Genomic DNA, 19,603 nt, shown 5'->3' on the forward strand with positions numbered 1-19,603 from the left:
ATTCTGCTGCTGCTTATGTCAAACAAAATCTTATTATAACGCTTGACTGCATGTGATAAGAACTACAATGAGCAAATCATATTTTTACTACAAGTTTGTACTGCCTTAAAAATTACAGTTCAAATAATTCTGTTTTGAATTTTTTCAAAGCAAAAAAAAGAACTTGATACTTGCATTAGATAAGAGGGAAAAAGTAGTAGTTGGAGATCACAAGAGATAAATGAAAACTTTTGCTTAGACCCACTTGTTTTATCTTCTTGATCGTTTGTTTCATGTTTGAATATCTTTTAGCTTTCAAGAACAAAAGATAAGAAAAACCTTAAAATTGAAATCTCAATTCAAAATTACAAATCAGTGTCCAGGTTTTGCTAAAAGGAGGGAAAAAAAAAAAAAAAAAAAAAAAAAAAAAAAAAAAAAAAAAAAGGAAATAAAAGAAGTTAAATCCTAAGATTTAAAAAAAAAAAAAAAAAAAAAAAACCAAAAAACTTTTTCTCCTGTATGTATGAGGGCTGCCCTGAAAGTAATGTCTCTTATTTTATTATGTTGACTCACAACCTCAGAAGCAGATGTAGGTGGTATGGCAGTAGAGGCTGAATGTTCCCACCAGTATCTTGTTACATTCTGTTGCCATGTGACAGATGGCAGTGGAGTGGCAGTCCAACAAAGTGGCATTTGATGTGGAAGTGCATATGAAGCAATTGTGAATCACTGAATTCCTCCAGGTGAAATAATTGCACCCACTGACATTCATCAATACTTACTTGAATGTTTATGGAGACTGAAGATTGGTTGTTAGCACAGTGAAGCAGTGGGTGGTGCATTTCAGCAGTAGCTGAAATGACATGAAAGACAAACCATGTTCCAGATGACCGTGCATATTTTAATGAGTGTGGCATGCAGGATTTTGTTCTTTGTTGGTGAAAATGCATAACTAGTGGTGGTGACTATATTTTGTAGCTGAGAATATTATTGTTATGTCAGACCATGTTATTGTGCTCTTTGAATCTGTTGTAGTTTCCATAGAAATAAATAGGAGACATTACTTTTGGAGCAACCTGTGTATTTAATTGTGGTAAGCATGAACTGCATTTTTATTCATCACAAAAAGTGTAAAAAATTAGATTACACTGTAAAGTGGAGTAAGACTAAAACACATTTTTATGGTTAAAAAACAGGCACTCCAAACTATATAGGACACTAGTATGGTTTTAGAGAAGCTGGTAGAATTTGAGAGTAGTGTGTTTTCAGAAAAGTAGATTTTAATTTTAGAGGATTTACCTTTTGGCAATGAGGATAGGTGGAGGTAAAGAAAAGATACAAGGCCAAAGAGAAAAAAAGAAGAATGAAGAAGAAATAAATGTGTGCACAAAGGATTTGTATTTATTTGGCAACAGCCAAATTCTTAGCACTTCTCACCTTGTTTTTGAAGCACTTCTCGATTGGAAGTCGGACACTGTCTGCTACCAGCTCCTTGGCAGGGTGTAACGTATATACAAGCAACCGAAGGGCTGGAGCCATTTTCTCACTGACCACAAGTGGAATCATGAAAGTGCCGTTTCGATCTGTTATTTGAGAAGAAGAGACTAATACAGAGACAAACATGAAGGTCTGCTCTTGTAGCTACCATATAGACAGACATGCATCTGTACCAGTCCATGGAACAGTCTGCAGTTGGACTATAAACTGAAAAATCCTGGAGTAACGGACACTGGCCAGGAGGTGACATGTCACAGTTTAGATCCAGATGCCTTCAGATTTACTGTGAGTTTGAACATGTGGCCAGACAGCCCCCCAGACCAGACACTGCATTCCCTCCCTAATCCTTTGGGAAGATCTTTACATGACACTGCATCTTGACTCACCTGACACTGGTTTCTGAACTACACCTGATTTTATTTTGCTCTTAGTGGTAGTGATAGAATCATGCACACATGCATTGGTGAAAAGGGATACAGCCATTCCATAGCTGCTGTGCACATCCAAAAAATGTTGTCTTGTTCCCCAGTTCTCCAGTTTACCCATTTATTTCTTAAATGCAGAAACGTGATGATGACAACTTAACTTACCAGCCTGGATGTTAACTTCAATTTCCCCTGTGAGGACAATCTTGCCTTTTGCCATGCCCTGTAAAGAAAATAGCAATACATTTATGGATTATTAAAGGTTGGAAGAAGAAAGTGACAATCAAATTCAACATGCATCAACATGACAATTGATACATGCACATTGGCATGGCTTCAAATGTTTAAATATCAGCCATAAGGCATGCTAGATGCTGCCACTGCTGCTGCCACTGGCCAGAAAGCAGAAGAAAAAATGATGGAAGGGACTAGGGCAAGGAAAAAGAGTTTATTGGACAGAAGGGAAATGAACCATGGCCTAAGACAGTATAAAAATGGTTAAAGGTGGCTACTTGCTATAACATTAAGTAACCTGGCCAGATATCTAGATTATTTTGCCCGATTAAGTAGTTTTTCTAAGTCAGCTTGGTACTGTTTCTGATCTTAGGTTACTGGTCATTGAAGTGGCTTCCAGAAACCAAAAGAGCTCACTACTGCTGTAGGTAGACTGCCAGATAAATTCCTGGTAAAGCCCTTTCAGTGGAACTGCAATAAACCTATACTCACCACATAGTAGAAGTTCACCATACTGGTATTCTCATATCCTTCTGTGTTCAAGATATAGTACACAGTGATCACCCTCTTCTGCCCACAGCTCATGTCTTTCCACAGTGGATCAATCCTCACAAAACTGCTAGTCCAGGAGTACAAGCGCTGGACAGAGAGAGATGCATCTGGGTAGGAAGGCTCTATCCAGCCTTCAGAATGGCACTGGTCACTGGTTTTGTATATTGCCTGATTAGGAGAGGTAGAAGGGAAGAAAAGGAAAACAAACAGCTCACTAGGGAAATTGTTGTCACGTGCATCAGAAAGATTATTTCACAGAATCCACAAATTTAAGAATCACATGTAAACCCAAACAGGTAAGGAAGAAGTAGCACAATGATCTTGCAGCTTTGCAGCAAGACATTGCATTGCAACAACTCAGGTACTTTCCTCACTTCTTTTATGGCCTTTTTTTTTTTTTTTTTTTTTGAGAACTCTAGAACATGAAGTAAGACAAATCACATTTTATTACCAGAATTCAAACCTCATCCCATCTTTTGGAGTTCAGTTTAAGATCAGTTTTCTCTGTCTCCGTTTCCACCTCCCTCTCCCTGTCTGCCATCCTATCCCTCTCCTTCCCTCCCCTCCCATCTTGTTCTGTACTCACTTTCAGACTAAGCTCAGGATCAAACATTTTGGATGTGTCAATGCTAAACGAAGCAATACCATTAACATCAGTGGTGAAGTTGTTTGTATTCTTGTTATTAACAAATAGCTGGATAACTTTATTGGAAATAGGAGAGTTGTCTTTGTCTACCAGCTTGATCTATAGGAGAAGAAAACGACAAATATGTTTATATTGTTATATATCTATGAATAGATATGCATAACTTACAGCCATTCTTTCTCCACAGAACAGAATAGCTTTTTCTCCTCCCTTCCAATTAATACTTTAGAAAAATGTTCATCTTCACTGCCTGGCTGCTAGGCTGCTACCTAATGCATGCAAAAAAAATGCATCCTCAGCAGCTGTTGCATCACTGAATGAGAAGCAAGAATTTCTTAAGTGTTATCTCTTTAAACATCACTCCTTCCTGACTATACATTTCCAGTTTAAATATACAATTACTTTTCTCTGTTTTTTCCTTTCTTAGTCTCTGATGCTGTTACTTTCCAAGTCTGAAGACTTTTTCTTCATATCTTTGATCTGAACATTTTTCTCATTTTTTCTCCACTATCTGTTCTATTTATTAAACAAAGAAATTATTAAACATATTAAACAAAGTATTAAAAAAAGAAATAAGAGGTGTCAGAAACAATTCAATAAATTTTAGGTTGCTTGAAATGAGCATTCATTTGTATTAAAAGCAAACAAGCAACAACAACAACAAAAAAGAGCAGAAGGAGTAACGATATATTAAATACACTGACCACCCTTACTGTCCAGATATGGAGCGAAATTAGCTCTGAAGTATACATGCAAATAGCGAACTAAAAGTCATTTAGATAAACGTTGACTTCAGTGAACTGAATGCAACAAAAGTGAAGGCGTATAACATAGAAAAAAAGATATTTCCTAGTGCTGGGTGAGAATTGCAAATGGCATGAGATGAAACAAGTACAGGATCAGGAAGGGATGCATTTTGAGAAAGTTTTTTTATGGCAGCTGCATTGATCTTAAGTTCTACATTTTTTGTTTCTTTTTTTTTTTTTTTTCTTCCACAGAAGCAAAGAAAATGCCAAATGATTGTAATTGAAAAGAATTTTGTCTCTGAGATGGAGGCATCCCAGCCTCCTACCATATGTCTTTCTACATTCAACATTTAGCATGTGGGGAAATGTGTGTATTTCATGAATTGATTGTGGCACATCGCACCAGGGAGCGTGTTGAACCACTCTCCTCTGGTAAGTAATTGTAAGGGAGATGCACAGCACTCAGAAGAATGGGGTGGGAGTGGAGAACAAATGAGAAAGTCATATGAACATCTACCAGAGGAGAAAAATTCCTTAAAGAACAATCACTTCCTTCCCTTCAGTGCCACTGATAAAATGACCCCTAAGCCTTTCCTCATTGAAAATAAAAAATCTGAACTGGATGTAAGTGGAAGAAAGACAGATTTATATCTACCCTTTCAATCACTGAGAGTGATGTGGGATTTGTCATTAAACATAAAATAATGAAAAGGCTTTTAGAAGCAGAAACTGTTGTTAATACCTTTCTTTTTTTTCTTAAGTAAAATTTCTTTCACTCTGTCTTCCACCATATCCCAGTATTTTTACTCCTTTTTTTTTTTTTTTTTTTTTTTTTGCCATTTTTATTTGTCGCTTCTGAAGAGAGAAGCAGTGATTTACATCAAGTTGAAAATACAAGTTAGAAATATGCTGATTAATGGATCGTTTTGATCCAAAGTATTTCTGGCAGACACAAACCCAGACAATCTTATACTCATCTGTATTCAGAAGTACTGATAGGGCATTGTATATGTAAAGAAAGAAGCCTATGGAGAAAACAGTTCCCCAAAATAATTTCCCAATCTTTCCCATCACTGTTATCTTGTTATTTACTCTCAGTCATCTTCAGTACAATCTCTTCATGCTCTCATTTACCTGTCCAAAATAAGGAATTCCTCTTCTGTAGTGATGATCCACATTCTCAAACTGTAAACTGCTCATCACTTGAGTTATGGAAATAGACTGAGTAGCTGTAAGTTGCAGACCTGTAAGACATGCCCAGAGTAAAAGGAAAATACACTTTGTCTTGCATCTTGTATCTTCATCAGACTTAACATTTGCATGGAAATATGCTTATAAAAATGGACATTCTTCTTCAAAAATATATCTTTGTGCTCAGAAAACAAGAGTTGAATACTCCTTCCTTTCTTTTTTGATCATACCACTATTGTTGTTACTGATTGTGTAGAAGGGATTACCTGTTCCTTTCTCTGTGACAGTGGCTTTCACATCAAGATTCCTCTTGTAACCAATGCGATTTAGTTCAAAAACCTTGGAGCTGAGAACCTGGGAGAGGCAGCCATCTGTATCCAGCTGGAAAGTGAAGAAAACTAATCCCGTTACAAGAATCACAGCTTACAAAAGATATTGGTAATATACAAGACCTTTATTTACTGATGTCTTTAACCATTACTGAAGTCTTGTGCAGATGCTTCTTGTGACATTGCCTTACACCTATGATCCAGGACAGCATGCTGCATTCATAAGTCCATCAAACTCCCATTTTTTCTGTCTTATGAAGTGTCCAGCATTGCCTGGAAACAGTGGGAGATGAATGACACTCCCATCAGTTTTGACAGGAGAGGAGACCAAGAAACTCTTGCAAATAGTTGTTCTATCTTACTCTCCCTGTCAGGCAGCTCTTGACTCTGGGGAGTCTGGGAGAATACTGATGCATCCAGAATCAATTGTGAGCACATTGCATGTTCTCTTTTCTTTCCATTACTTTTTAATTTCTTAGTACACTGTCTTAGAAACACAGTGTTGCATAGTATTGAATGAACACAGATCATCTCTGCTTACAATGATATTTAATCAGTGAGACAAATGAAAGTAAAGTTCTTGGGTCTGTATGCTTCCCACATCCACAGATCACTTATTCTACATGATAAATGACAGGACTTCCACAGCAGAGTGAAAATGGGCAAAAATTGTTTACTGAATTTTATCAGTTCTCTGCTGTCAAGAGGAAAATTTTCCAAAGCTTTCAAAAGGGAGTATTCTCTCATTACTTTCAAAATTATTATACAGGACAGGATCATTATGCACATTTCAGGTGGGCAACTGAGAAAGAACGTGTCTGTACTTCATCAGGCCTAAAACCAAGAAGATAATTAAATGCTCTGAGTTCCTGGAAGCAAATAGATGAATAGAGTAAAGTAAAGCAACAATGAAGGAAAAAAAAAAGTGCAGCCAGCAAAGGAAGAGATACAGTAGCACTGAGGAGAGAGCAAGCATAAAGAACAATAATTATGCATCATACATCTTTGGTAAATGATTGACAAACTGGGCTTTTCTTGCACTTCCCATATGAATCAAAATCCCTGCACACACTGAGCTGGACTTTCCCCTCAACAGGCTGGCCGTAGGTGTACCTGGGAGAAGAAGAAATAGGTCTATGAGATGATGCTTGAAAAACTGACTTAAATTAACCTGTTCAGGAATAGACCCAGGATGACCAGTGACCTGGCAAGCCAGGGACTGGAGTAATTTCACAGGCATTTTCCTAATTCTCCTTCCAGAAGGATAATACAAATGTGAAGTTGAAAAACTGATAAGTTTTACTTCACTCACAAACCAAAGCTATGCCATAAATGTCAAAATAAATACATCTGTAAGATTGGTCGTCAAAAATGACTACTAAATTATGACTGTTTTCTCCACTGTTTATCTTAGAGTGAAGTCCTAGACTTACTGAGATCAAAATGAAACTTCTCGTAACTGCAAGTGGTTCAAGACTTCAGCCTTCTATAATAAATTATGAGATCTTGTACCTGGGTCATGGCAATCCCCACTATCAGTACAAGCTGGGGGATGAAAGAATGGAGAACAACACTGCTGAAAAGGACTTAGGAGTATGGGTGAATGGCAAGCTGCACATGAGCCAGCAGTGCACACTCACAGCCTAGGAAACCAGCTATATCCTGCACTTGGTACTTACACTGCGCAGATTTTCACTGTCAATTCCGAATCCATGACTGTAAGACTTTCTGGTGCAGTGAATGTAACATCAAATTTTGGCAACACTACAACAAACAACAACAAACCAACATTGGCATTATTGTCAACTTGCAGGTTGAGATAAAATAGAGAATGAGGTTATATCATCAGTCAGAGATGGAATACCAGCTCAAAACTGGGGTGTCAATATGCCTCAGAAGCGATATGACATGTGAAGACTAATGTAGCTGTTTTTTGAAAGCTGTGAAGAAAAGTCAAAACTTATGAATGATGAATTCTGTGATGTCTAGAAGCACTGCCCAGCTTTGGCCAGGAAAGCCGATGGACCAGGCTGCAAGAAGGTTACATCGTCACAGTGGATTTTTCCATCAGGTCATTGATCTGTTATGCAGATTCTTTTCCCAGCTGAATCTGTGCAAAATGGTTAATCTTTTTTCTCTGTCTTTTTTCTTCTTTTTCTCTCCAGTTTTTAATGACATCTATATGGTGTTGTATTTGCTAGAGAGCTGTTTAAAGTGTTACCAATCAAAAGGATTACTTGATGAAGATTTATCTCTATTCATGTTTTCTACTCTGATTTAAAACCAGAAGGTAGCATTTACCGTATTCCTCCACAAGGAATGAATGATTTGTTTTCTCTCCTGATTTCTTTGTTACAATGATTTTGTAGTTTCCTAGTATAGGCTCTTCAGCTAGTGGGAATTCAATCTGGACAATGTTAATCTCTGATGTCACATTTTGCCACTGAAAGATCCTGTTGCTTTGTGGATCCTGAGGGGAAAAATACAAATCCACAGTTTGTTTGCATTTGAAATCTTCTGCAATTAGCTAACAAAACCAGAAAAAATGAAGCAAATAGACCAAGCTGCTTTTACTAACTGAGGAAGTTATTTAATGCAAATACCTTGTACTTATTATTAATGTTGCTAGATTCTCATCTATTTATTTCAGATTAAACTATCCTTTGTTTTGTCTATTTATTAGCTTCAATGATCAGAAAAAGTTACACTATACTTTTCTTCTCCACTCTTAAGCATATATTTTCTGGCTTCATGTTGAAGGAGAGAAAATCCATCCTTTATGCTTCCCCTGCAGCCTAGCTTTTTTTTTCAGATGCCAGTGAGGTGTCATTTTCCTCAAGTGTATTTTATGCTAGTCTGGTTAAGGAACATTCATTCACAGCATTTCCTTGAACTCTTTAAACTAGGGACTGAAACAAACAAACAAACAAACAAAAACAACCTGTGAAGATCCAGATATTTATGATTCAATGTAGACGAAAGGATTAGGTATAACAAAATCTTTCAGGAATATTGTCTAGATGTGGGCTATGCTTGCTATTTAGAAACCACTGCAAAAAGCCATGGCAGCACCACTATAGCTACTAATTTTAACCACTGCCTATATTTGTTCATAGTTTTCAGGAGGTTTGAGTTATGGAATTATTTACTTCCAGACAAGTTGAACAAACTGATGGGAGTTGAGTAGGATCAAAGTCAGGCACAAGAACAGTTTGACTTTTAAGACTGCTGAGATGAAAGTAGATACGTTTTCTGTGTTAGTAAAGTTTGTTTGAAAGTATCCTGGAAATTTACAGTTTCTGTTAATTTCTGCCAGTGTACTTAGGAGTAAGATTTGACTGTGTATAAACATGTGCACACCAATGTAAGCATATGTGCTCTAGATTTTATCTTTATAAGCATGATATATAACAAAGAGAAAAAATCTCTTACCTGAATTGCAATCAAAGGGTACTGAAAGGAAAAAAGTGGGAGAAGAGATTAATGTCTGAACAAACACAAATTATTATTCCCCCCAAGATTGTGAGAAATACCTAACTAATAATAATAACAGTGATAGTCATCTCTTATTACAATCAGCTTACATAGTAGCTCAACTTCAATAAGATTACATAAAGAAAACTGATGAAATGAAGATGCTGGGGCAGATTCCAATCATACTGGATTTAGTGCTATCCAGGAGCATTGAGTACATAGAATTAGTAATGCCTCTGATAAGACAAACATTCATAGTACATATTTTCCCTTATATTTCCCCATTTAAATACAGAGGGATATTTCAGATCACCTACCATCTCTTGAACAGGTTTAAAATTGAAATCCAGAGCAACGACACGAAACATCACTGGAAAGACAAAGAACAAGGCATTAGAATTAACCAGTTTATTTAGCTGAGCATGAGTGCACTCGTTACCACTTCTAGTTTCATCTGTTCTTCTAACAACCCAACTTGCACAGGATGTAGATAATAAAATGCATCTGGAGGCAAAAGAATCCTACTTTGTAGAGACTTTGCAGAATGCACTTCTGCCAGCATTGTATTCTCATAATTTCACATGAAAATTTGCTTAACCTCAGAGAAAAGGAATGGCTGCACTGCTATGCAGATCACACACTCTCAAGTGAGAAGCATAATTAATTTAGTGTCTGTCTGCATTAAGTAGACAAATTTATTTCTCTCTAGTATACCACCTCAAAGTGAAGTTTTTTGCTTTGCATATTTGACAGCCTCAAATATGCTGGTGGCTAGATAAACTGACATTGTTTTGCTAATGCAGTCTAATTCTTGTTAGTGCACTTTGTTCTCATCTCTTCTGCAGGATTTCAGATTTTTTTACTTCACTAGAGAAAACTAAAAGGAAAACAATGAATTACTTCGTAATGAAAAACAAAAAAACATGCCTCAAAAATATCCTTAAAAAGCATTATGTTTTCAGCATTTAATATAATCTATTTTCCCACCTCCCAGCCAAATAATCTGAGAAATAACCAGGCTATGTTTGTGGGACACCTTTGTGGCACCAATTTCTTTCCTTCATGCTATTTATTAAGGTAATACTCATCCATAATTAAAATATAGCTGATCCAGTCTATTATGCTATTTGGCTGACCTCTGGAAAGAAATAGTCTGTCAGTGTTTTCTACAATGTTGTTGTGCTATGAACTAAATAAATATTCACCACTCTGTCCTGGTTTGTAGATGGGTTTGTCTGTCTGCACAAAGACAAAGCTCTCCATGTTCCAAATCATCACTGACCGCCGCTCTTTCAGGTCAAAAGTTGTGCCCTTGGCTGTGAAGGAAATGAAAGCCAATGGGACAGAAATGACAGGAGGAATCTGAGGAAACAGAAAAAGGGGAGGATGTTAGTCTTGAAGTCAATTTCCCCAGACTTTGTGGAACACTTCTATCTATGGGCTGAACAGCTAAAAAGAGAAATCTAACTCACTCCCATCACTTGATACATCTTTCTTGAATCTTTCTCTTTTCTTCTGTCAATTAAAAATCTCTCCATTTTTGTCACCACATCTCTCCTCTGCTTCCTTTTTAATTCAATGTGTTTTTTTCCTTCCTGTGCTTGTTTCTCTTTGCTAATCCTTGTTCTATCTTTCTTGCTCTTCCTTATATTTCCTGTAGACTTCTTACATTAGCTATTTCAACAACTTTGACTTTTCCATTGGGACTTGAATTCAAATTAATTTACCGTGAAGTTCAAGCACTGTAGACCACTGTTTGCTGTTGTGTTTTTCTCAAAAATAGTGCTGTTAACAGTACCATACTCCAGGATGACTCTGACAGATACTGTTTGATTGAGGTTGAAGAACTGCAGGCAAACCTGACTTGGAGAGTCACTTTGGAGAACAGCAGGCACCATTAGGACATATTGCCTGCAAGATACAAACACCACAGTAATCAATCTTGTTGTGGAGAGTGGAGCCTCAACAGGAAAAAACAAAATATTTGTATTGTTCAACACTCATTAATTGGTTTGGAATAAATATTGGGCATTCTTCCTGACGCCCGTCACTCCTCCTTTTCAGCATCCAACAATCCCAGCCCTGGGTTCCCCACACAACTCTACCAGCACCCATCACTCTTACCCTTCAGCTTATTACTAAAATTATATTGCTACTACTACTGCTACTGTCCTTTCTGAACACGAACATCCATTTCTATGAAAGTTCTGCAATAGGCAAAAGGTCTACTTGGTATTAAACGAGAGCTATTCACTTGTCATTCACATTCCAGTTTAACTTAATTGTCCAAATATGAAAGATGAGGTTTCACAGTATTTAATATTTAGAGTAGAAGTAATGGCATCAACTAGACTTGTCTTCAAAAACTCACTAGTTCTTAGTACTACTAATAATAATACAGTAGTTCTTACGGCTCAGGTTCCTTTCCAGCTGTTGCATGCAGGAGAAGAATAGCCAGAAGAAACTTCAACCACATTTTTCTTACTGTTAGACAGAAGAAAGAGAGAATTTATCTTCAGAGGAAACAATGCATTGCCTATTAGTTTAACAGCTTTGCAGCATTCCTCACTGAGAGCTCCAGAGGAAAGGAGTTGGCCCTTCAACTCCTCCCTGACTCTTTCTTTAAACGCTAGTGCATTTATAATTGCAGCAAGGGGTGGAGATCCTTGTCTGTCTTTCCTTGAAGAACCTCCCCTAACTCCACTGCAACCTAAACCAGTTCACTGTCTTCAGATGGCAAGATTTTACAGTGGTTCTTGGAATGTCCTTAGCAGTCATATTTTCCTGGTGAGGGGCTTCTGCTCTTATGATGATATTTGGAACAGAAAAGCATGAAGGGACCTAAAACAGAAGTGATTTGTCAAATTACATTAATATTTTGAGAGTTCACCTCATTGTTCTTGTTAATTTACCTCCTGGGTTCACAGTCTGAGTGAAATAAACTGACTTCCTATACTTTGACACCTAATTCTGATTAAATAATGTAGTGGTTTCTCTTTTCACTTCCTTTGTACATATTTAGAATATTGAAGAGATTTAGAATATTTAGAATATTGAAGATACCATTAAGCACTTTGCAGTGTTGTTTATTTCAGCTTGAAAATAGCCAGCTGATGAATCCATCCACAAATATTTTAGTTCCACAGGGTTCTAGTTTATACTTGCACAGTGTCAAGATTTGCTCTCTCTCCTCCTCCATCCAAAAGACAGTAAGTTGAGCACATAGCCAAAAGGAACTAAAGAATAAATTTCTCTTTTTTTTCTTCACTTTTGTGTGGGTATTTTTGCTTTTCTTAATAATCTGTCTTTATCTCAACAAAGTCTTTCCACCTTTCTTCTGTTCATTTCTTCCAATGTCCGGGGGAAGCACGTGAGCAAAAGGCAGAGAGGATTCCAGAAGTGCCAAACTTCATTGCATGTTAGCAGCATGGTTAATTTTTTAGACCTGAAGCCAGGTCTATATATCAAAGGCAGAGCATCTTCATAGAAGTATAATTTTCTCCTGAAAAAAAAAAGGTGCAACTAACTCTTCTTGTTTACTGCTGGAGTATGATGCAGGGAATGGTAACATATGCCACCCTGACAACTATGAAAATGTCTTCCTTCATGCCTGTAAATTTTTAAAGAAGTATCAAATCATATGAAAATGAAACAGGGCAGAGTAGCCAGTTGTCAGCCAGATTTCCTTATCACATTTGTGGTTGCTTAGACCACAGACAACACAGTGACATTCTGCTATGAAAGCCCAGCTCCCTGTCATTTTTATTGAAGAGGATCTCAACCATTCTTAACAGTTCATAGAATCATAGAACTACAGAGTAGTTTGGGCTGGAAAGGACCTGAAAAACCTTTCAGTTCCATCCTCTCTGCCTCTTTTCCCACTTTCCACTGTATCAGATTGCCCAGGCCCCCATCCAACTTGGCCTTGAACATCTCCAGGAATGGGGCATCAACAGCTTCTCTGGGCAACTTGTACTAGTGTCTCACTACCCTCAGAGTGGAAAATTTCATCTTAACATCCAACCTAAATCTCCCTACTCTTAGTTTAAAACCATTCCTACTTGTCCTGTCACTATCAGATGCAAACAGTTCAGGAGCTTCACTTAGAATCAAGCTTCTGAACAGTTTTCTCCACCACATGATACCCACACCACGATCTGTCAAGAATAGAAATTCACTGACAAAGGCTTCATGTTGACATTTTAAAATAAGTAGCTAACAAATATTGCATATTCTTACTCTTTCTGACTTTCTCAGGTAATGATGTGTTGCAACATAATGAAATACTCATCCCAAACAGGCCTATTCTGTTACTATTTGTTACTCATTCCAGTCCAGGTGTTTATGCAGAGAGAAGTTTCCAGAAACTAATTTCAAGTCTAAATAAAGTGACAAATGAGTTAGGTGATGTTCAAATATTGTATAGATGGGCAGGGTAGCTGTGAAAGTTGTAACTTTATGTTACAGTGAACTTTTTTTTGCCCACATATAGGTTGGATTCACTATGCTAGTTTAAACTCTCCGCTAACCATAACAGAAAAGGGAAATCTAGTTATGAAATTATCCAGAAAACAGTATTATGGACTTACATGCTCGTAGTCAAATACCTTGAATGAGAAAATGCTAGCTATTAAACTTCATCACAAGAAAGCAAAAGGTCAACTCATCATCTTGGTTATAAGCATTAACATAAATCAAACAACATTCCACTTGATACAACAAAAGGATAATTTTCAAGATAAATACATACAAAATCATTGTTGTCACACTTTTTTCTTGTTATCTTTTTTTAACTATACCTATTTGTTCTTCAAACCCTATCCATTCTGTTTGACTCACCTGTACATATGCAAGTTGCATTATTTGAGGTGCTGGATATTTTTTATCACTAAAAAGTTATCTTTGCTAATAAAAACTGCCTTAATGTTGTATACTATAGTGATACTACTCAACTCTGGTAATAATACTCAGCTATTCAGAGCACTGGCACATGATTCCCAGAGCAGTTGTGTGGAGAATTTCTAAAGTCACCTCGACCTGGTCCTGGGCAACCCGCACTGCTTGTCCCTGCTTGAGCAGGGGGCTTGGACTAAATGCCTTCCAGAAGTCTCTTTCAACATCAACCATTCTGTGATTCTATGAACTGTAAAATTCTTTTCATGGAGGTTTGGTCACAATGACTTCTGTGTCAAGGAATGATCTGACCTCAATTTTCATTCATTATTATTACTGTAAAGAGCCCTATTTTTTTTTTTTCCTGTGAGAGTAACAATTCGACTTTAGAAAAATCCAGTAGTCTCTGGAGCTCTGCGTTGTTGTTGGGTTTTTATTGTTGTTACTGTTGTTATTGTTCTCTTCTCTTTTTTCTTTCTTCCTTTCCTTCTTTCTTTCCTTCCTTCTTTCTTTCTTTCTTCCTTTCCTTCTTTCTTTCCTTCTTTCTTTCTTTCTTTCTTTCTTTCTTTCTTTCTTTCTTTCTTTCTTTCTTTCTTTCTTTCTTTCTTTCTTTCTTTCTTTCTTCCTTTCTTCCTTTCTTCCTTTCTTCCTTTCTTCCTTTCTTCCTTTCTTCCTTTCTTCCTTTCTTCCTTTCTTCCTTTCTTCCTTTCTTCCTTTCTTCCTTTCTTTCTTTCTTCCTTTCTTCCTTTCTTCCTTTCTTCCTTTCTTTCTTTCTCTTTCTTTCTCTCTTTCTTTCTCTTTCTTTCCTTCTTTCCTTCCTTCTTTCCTTCTTTCCTTCTTTCTTTCTTTCTTTCTTTCTTTCTTTCTTTCTTTCTTTCTTTCTTTCTTTCTTTCTTTCTTTCTTTCTTTCTTTCTTTCTTTCTTTCTTTCTTTCTTTCTTTCTTTCTTTCTTTCTTTTTCTTTCTTTCTTTCTTTCTTTCTTTCTTTCTTTCTTTCTTTCTTTCTTTCTTTCTTTCTTTCTTTCTTTCTTTCTTTCTTTCTTTCTTTCTTTCTTTCTTTCTTTCTTTCTTTCTTTCTTCTTTCCTTTCTTTTTTCACTGAAGCATTCAAAGGAGGATCAGCACAGAGAAACTTAGTTGTTGGAGCTGTGAAAATAAATTGCAAAGCACTGATATGTGTCTATGACTGCTTCCTATAAAACTTTTTCCAAGCAGATTAGATCGTAACGATTTGATTAAGAGAGTAAAGGTCGAAATGCTTGGTTTGGCCCAGGTGGCTGGGGAACAATGCTGAAATATTCTAACTGCAGGTAAAGTCTTGTTTGACCAATAATCTCTCCAGTCAAGTATAGAGTATTTCTTTCATTGTTCTAAGTGATGTTTGGTCTGGGAAAGTTCTCATCAGCAAAGCTAGTTAATGGGGTGGTGAGCTCATTAACAAAAATATATGAATCCTTGGACGAAGAGTAAGAGTTGACAGTGATATGTGATAGAGTTTACTTCAACAAAATGCAGTGAAGGAAAGGCTGTAACAGTTTGTTTCAGTGGTCTGCATTTACACTCTTAGAGGAGGCAGTGGAGGCAGTGGTATGTGATAGTCAAACAGCTGCAAGGAGTCTGTCACAGCTGTAACTCACATGAGTGCTGGTGAGTTCAATATTTTCATATCCCTTTGTGTAATAAAGTCTAGGTCTGAGCAGAAATAGCTGTGTATGAGCTGAAGTAGTAAGACAACAGTCTTACTTGCTTGTCCTTGCTATGTCCTTGCAGTCCTGGTAAACATGCCTGTCAAAGTTGGGTAGAGTTAGATGCTGATTATTGACACTACAGCTGCATAAGCATGGGGGTGAACACAGGTTTAAAAAAGAAATTGTTTCCTACATACACACAGTTTACCTGAAAGAACTTGGGCTAAGCTATACACACCGTAGTACAGTCAGGCTACCATGTTAGCCAGCGCTTGATTAGGGATGACTTTGCTGTTTCACTGCTCTCCTCATATGTACAGGACCAAGAGTTATTTAACACCTTCTGCTTGAACTTAACAGGCATCATCAGCAATAGTTGGGTTCAGATGTAGAGACATTACTAATAAAACAACTGAATACGTCCCTCATAAAATACCTGGTACATAGTAAGTTCATCCCTAATATAAATGTGAACAAAGATTCTATTAGAGGGAGAAGGAAAGAAAATACTTAATGACATATATAAATATGGGAATTTTTTGACATGTAATTCCAAAACCACAGCTAGTTAATCCCTATTCTCTAGTGAGACAATGAGTTGACTGTGCACCTCTTCTCTAAAACTCCCATGCTAGCATTCAGCTCATGGCTGGTACTGAGAGACCTTGTTTACAAAAAAGCTGACACAAGTTGCATGTGATTTTTTCATATATTTCACTCTCCTGGCTAGCAGAATACACGAAACTAAAATAGCCCTCTTCAGCATGATAAACACCACCAAACACATTCTCTGACATCTCACCTTGTTAGGAAAATCCTAAGTCACTCTTCATCATATTCAAAAAGTCATGGCTGTTAGGTGAAGTCCCTGGTGACTGGAAAAAGGGAAGCATCACTCTCATTTTTTAGAAAAAGAGAAAGGAAAATCTGGGAAACAACAGGTCAGTGAGTGTCACATCTGAGGCTAGGAAGATCATGGAACAGATCCTCCTGGAAGCTGTATTAAGGCAAGATGAGAAGGTGATCTGTGACAGCCAGCCTAACTTCACCAAGGGTAAATTATGTCTGACCAGTCTGGTGATCATCGTTCTATGTATCTATCTTCATACTTCATCACCACACACAACTCCCCTGTCTTCTGAGCCCTAACTTCTGCAATCTGTATATAGACTGAGTTGCTTTGAGTTGAGTTGGCAACTCCTGACTGTTCCATGTAGAAAGAATTAGATGCTTGAGGCCCTCAAATTGCCATGACTTTTCTTTAGTTTTTGGAAAACCTGACTCTTCATTTTCTTCTGCAAAATGCCTCACAAACACATAGTAACAATAGTTTTAATGTGTAAGTGTTCAGAATTCTTGGTTAGTTCCTGTTGTTACTTTCTCCTTCCCTCCACTATTTCACAGTGGAGTACCCTTCCATGGCTGGGCTTCCTTCTTTGCTGAGTTTGAGAGGGAAGACCCAGGAATTTTGCTTCACTTTGAGATCTCGTCCATCAGGTACAAAACCTACAGAGGCATGACTGATATAATTGTATTCCTAAAGCCCTTTTATGAAATTGTGGATGTTATTGACATAACAGATCTCCAGCATTCCTCTGCGCAGAAACCTGATCTGTGAAAAGCAAACAGTGTAGTAAGAATGTCTTTAAATGCTTCTTCAAATAGCCCACTTGAATGCAGCTTTGTAGCTTCACAAAATGAAATATCACTTTGCCAGGCTTTCAGCTTCATTTCTCAGACATTTTTTTTCCATTTTTAGGATGGCAAATGCTGTCTGGTTGTTCTAGCAGAGGGGTGTGAATATTGGTGCAGTCACTTCGGGGTCATCGAATGGTGTTTTCAAAACCAAGACTTCATAGAAGACAAATCCAAGAAATTAGACTTCTATCTTCAGGAGCAGATGCTGAAATTTCTTTCTTCTGTTTTAAATTTAGTCATTATATTGCTTTGGTTCCAATGTGAAAAATGAGCGGAATGTAAGGGTCTGTCTTAGCTGCTTGACAGCATAATGTGTTGGAGACTACAGATCACAAAATCACAGTATTGTGGGGGTTAGAAGGGACCTCTAGAAATCATCAATTCCAACTCCCATGCCAAAGAAATCACCAAAGCAGCCTGTATAGGTAGGCATCCAGATGGGTCTTGAATATCTCCAGAGAAGGAGACTCCATAACATCTCTGGGCAGCCTGTTCCCGTGCTCCATCACCCTCATCCATGAGATACCTGCAAGTAGGTCCTGGAAAAGGTCAAAGTTGGCTCTCCGAAAGCCCAGACTAGCAATCCTACCTTTTTGCCTTACCTTTTTGCCACTCAAGATCTTGGACTCCACCATCTCATGATTGCTGTATCCCAAGCTGCCCCTAACCTTTACATCCCTAACAGACCCATCCCTGTTAGTAAGAACAAGGTCCAGAAGCACTCCTTGCCTTGTTGGTGCCTCTAAAACCTGCATCAGAAAATTATCTTCAACACATTTCATATCTTCAGGACATTTCAGGAACTGTCTGGACTGCATGTGCCTGGCCGTGTTACTTGCCAAATGAGTGTCTGGATAGTTTCCCATGAGAACCAGTGCTTGGGATTGTGAGCTTACTTCCAGCTGCTTGTAGAAGGCCTCATCAACTTCCTCCTCCTGATCTGGTGACCTGTAGTACGGCCTCACAATGGTGTCACCCATACCAGTCTGCCCCTTAATTCTCACCCACAAGCTCTCCACACTTTTCACCCTCCCCCAGGTGGAGCTTGATACATTCTAGTTGCTCTCTCACATAAGGGGCAATTCCTCTACTTCACTTCCCCAGCCTGTCTTTCCTAAAAAGGACATAGCCCACCATGAAAGCATTCCAGTCATGCAAGCTGACCCTGCAACTGTACACAGATTTACAGCTCATCCTGTTCATTTCCCATACTATGCATTTGGTATACAGGCACTTCAGGGAAGCAGCAGGTGCTGTTACACCTAGAGGAATATAAGAAGATTTTGGAAAGGATATTGGCAGCATGACCTTCTCTGAGGAGCTCTTGCACAATCCTATGGGAAAACTCAGAGGTTATTCCCTGCAATCTCCAACAGTAACAATAGTGACAGCATCCTGCAGCCCTTCTCTGTCACACCTAACTCCCTTTCCTTTCCACTTTGAAGCTAGTGTAAAGTCCTGATAATCAATTCAGGGAGCTTGCTCCCCAGAACACTTGTGCCACACTTGCTCAGGCGAAGTCCATCAGAAGCTCACATACCCAATTTCTCAAAGGCCTCCCCAACATAGAAATACCCAAAGACTTGATCAAGACACCAGTCCCTCAGCTAGTCATTTACCTGACTTGTTCTCCTCCTTCTTTCTGGGCCCCAGCTCACCATCAGGAGGACAGAGGAGAACACTACCTGCCCCCCTGATCCCTTCAACACCTTTCCAAGTGATGTAAAGTCCTTTTATACACTTTTTTAGTTTCCTCATTGCAGCATCCTGGGACCCAGCCTGAATGACAATAAAAGGATAGTGGTCTTCGAGTTTAATGAGCTGCAGTACAGCCTTCTATCTCTGTATCCTTTATATATGATCTCTAACATGCGCCCCTGGAAATAGGAGCCTCAGTGCCTCCCAGCAAGAATTCCTCAATTACTAAGACTCTCCGCCCTTTTTTGGTGGTGCTGGTATTGATGCAGTGCTCTGATCAGCCTTGTTGCGTATGCTTGTTATTCCCTGCATTCACAGTGTGCTTCTCAGGGCATGGGTTCCGACTGCTTTCCAGACCCTCATCCCTTATGATATACAGGAACCACTTCAAGCTTTTGCCATTGACCAATACCTAGCTTTCAAATCTGTTTTATTTCAAAGAGTTTTTCTTTCCACCATGACATGCCAGAAATTGAACTTGTTCCAGATGCATCATGGGAGGTATGCAAAGGCTACTCAGACCCTGCTGCTTTCTCTTTCTTATCTCCTACTGTT

The 19,603-nt window shown here is 38.1% G+C and overlaps 1 protein-coding gene across 1 annotated transcript in view; it reads right to left on the reverse strand.

Moving 5' to 3' along the window:
• Positions 1 to 11,606, reverse strand: part of LOC125697078 (ovostatin-like) — a 34,081-nt gene extending 22,475 nt beyond the window's left edge. The window contains 14 exon segments of the mRNA XM_048953713.1: positions 1,417 to 1,562; positions 2,067 to 2,124; positions 2,628 to 2,855; positions 3,274 to 3,432; positions 5,214 to 5,323; positions 5,537 to 5,651; positions 6,601 to 6,712; positions 7,279 to 7,363; positions 7,901 to 8,069; positions 9,032 to 9,052; positions 9,391 to 9,443; positions 10,279 to 10,435; positions 10,801 to 10,984; positions 11,485 to 11,606. Of these exon segments, the coding sequence (XP_048809670.1) occupies positions 1,417 to 1,562; positions 2,067 to 2,124; positions 2,628 to 2,855; positions 3,274 to 3,432; positions 5,214 to 5,323; positions 5,537 to 5,651; positions 6,601 to 6,712; positions 7,279 to 7,363; positions 7,901 to 8,069; positions 9,032 to 9,052; positions 9,391 to 9,443; positions 10,279 to 10,435; positions 10,801 to 10,984; positions 11,485 to 11,606 (1,719 nt within the window).
• Positions 11,607 to 19,603: the final 7,997 nt, after the last annotated feature.

This window comes from Lagopus muta, chromosome 1 (genome assembly GCF_023343835.1).
Source record: "Lagopus muta isolate bLagMut1 chromosome 1, bLagMut1 primary, whole genome shotgun sequence".
In the NCBI taxonomy this organism is placed as follows: domain Eukaryota; kingdom Metazoa; phylum Chordata; class Aves; order Galliformes; family Phasianidae; genus Lagopus; species Lagopus muta.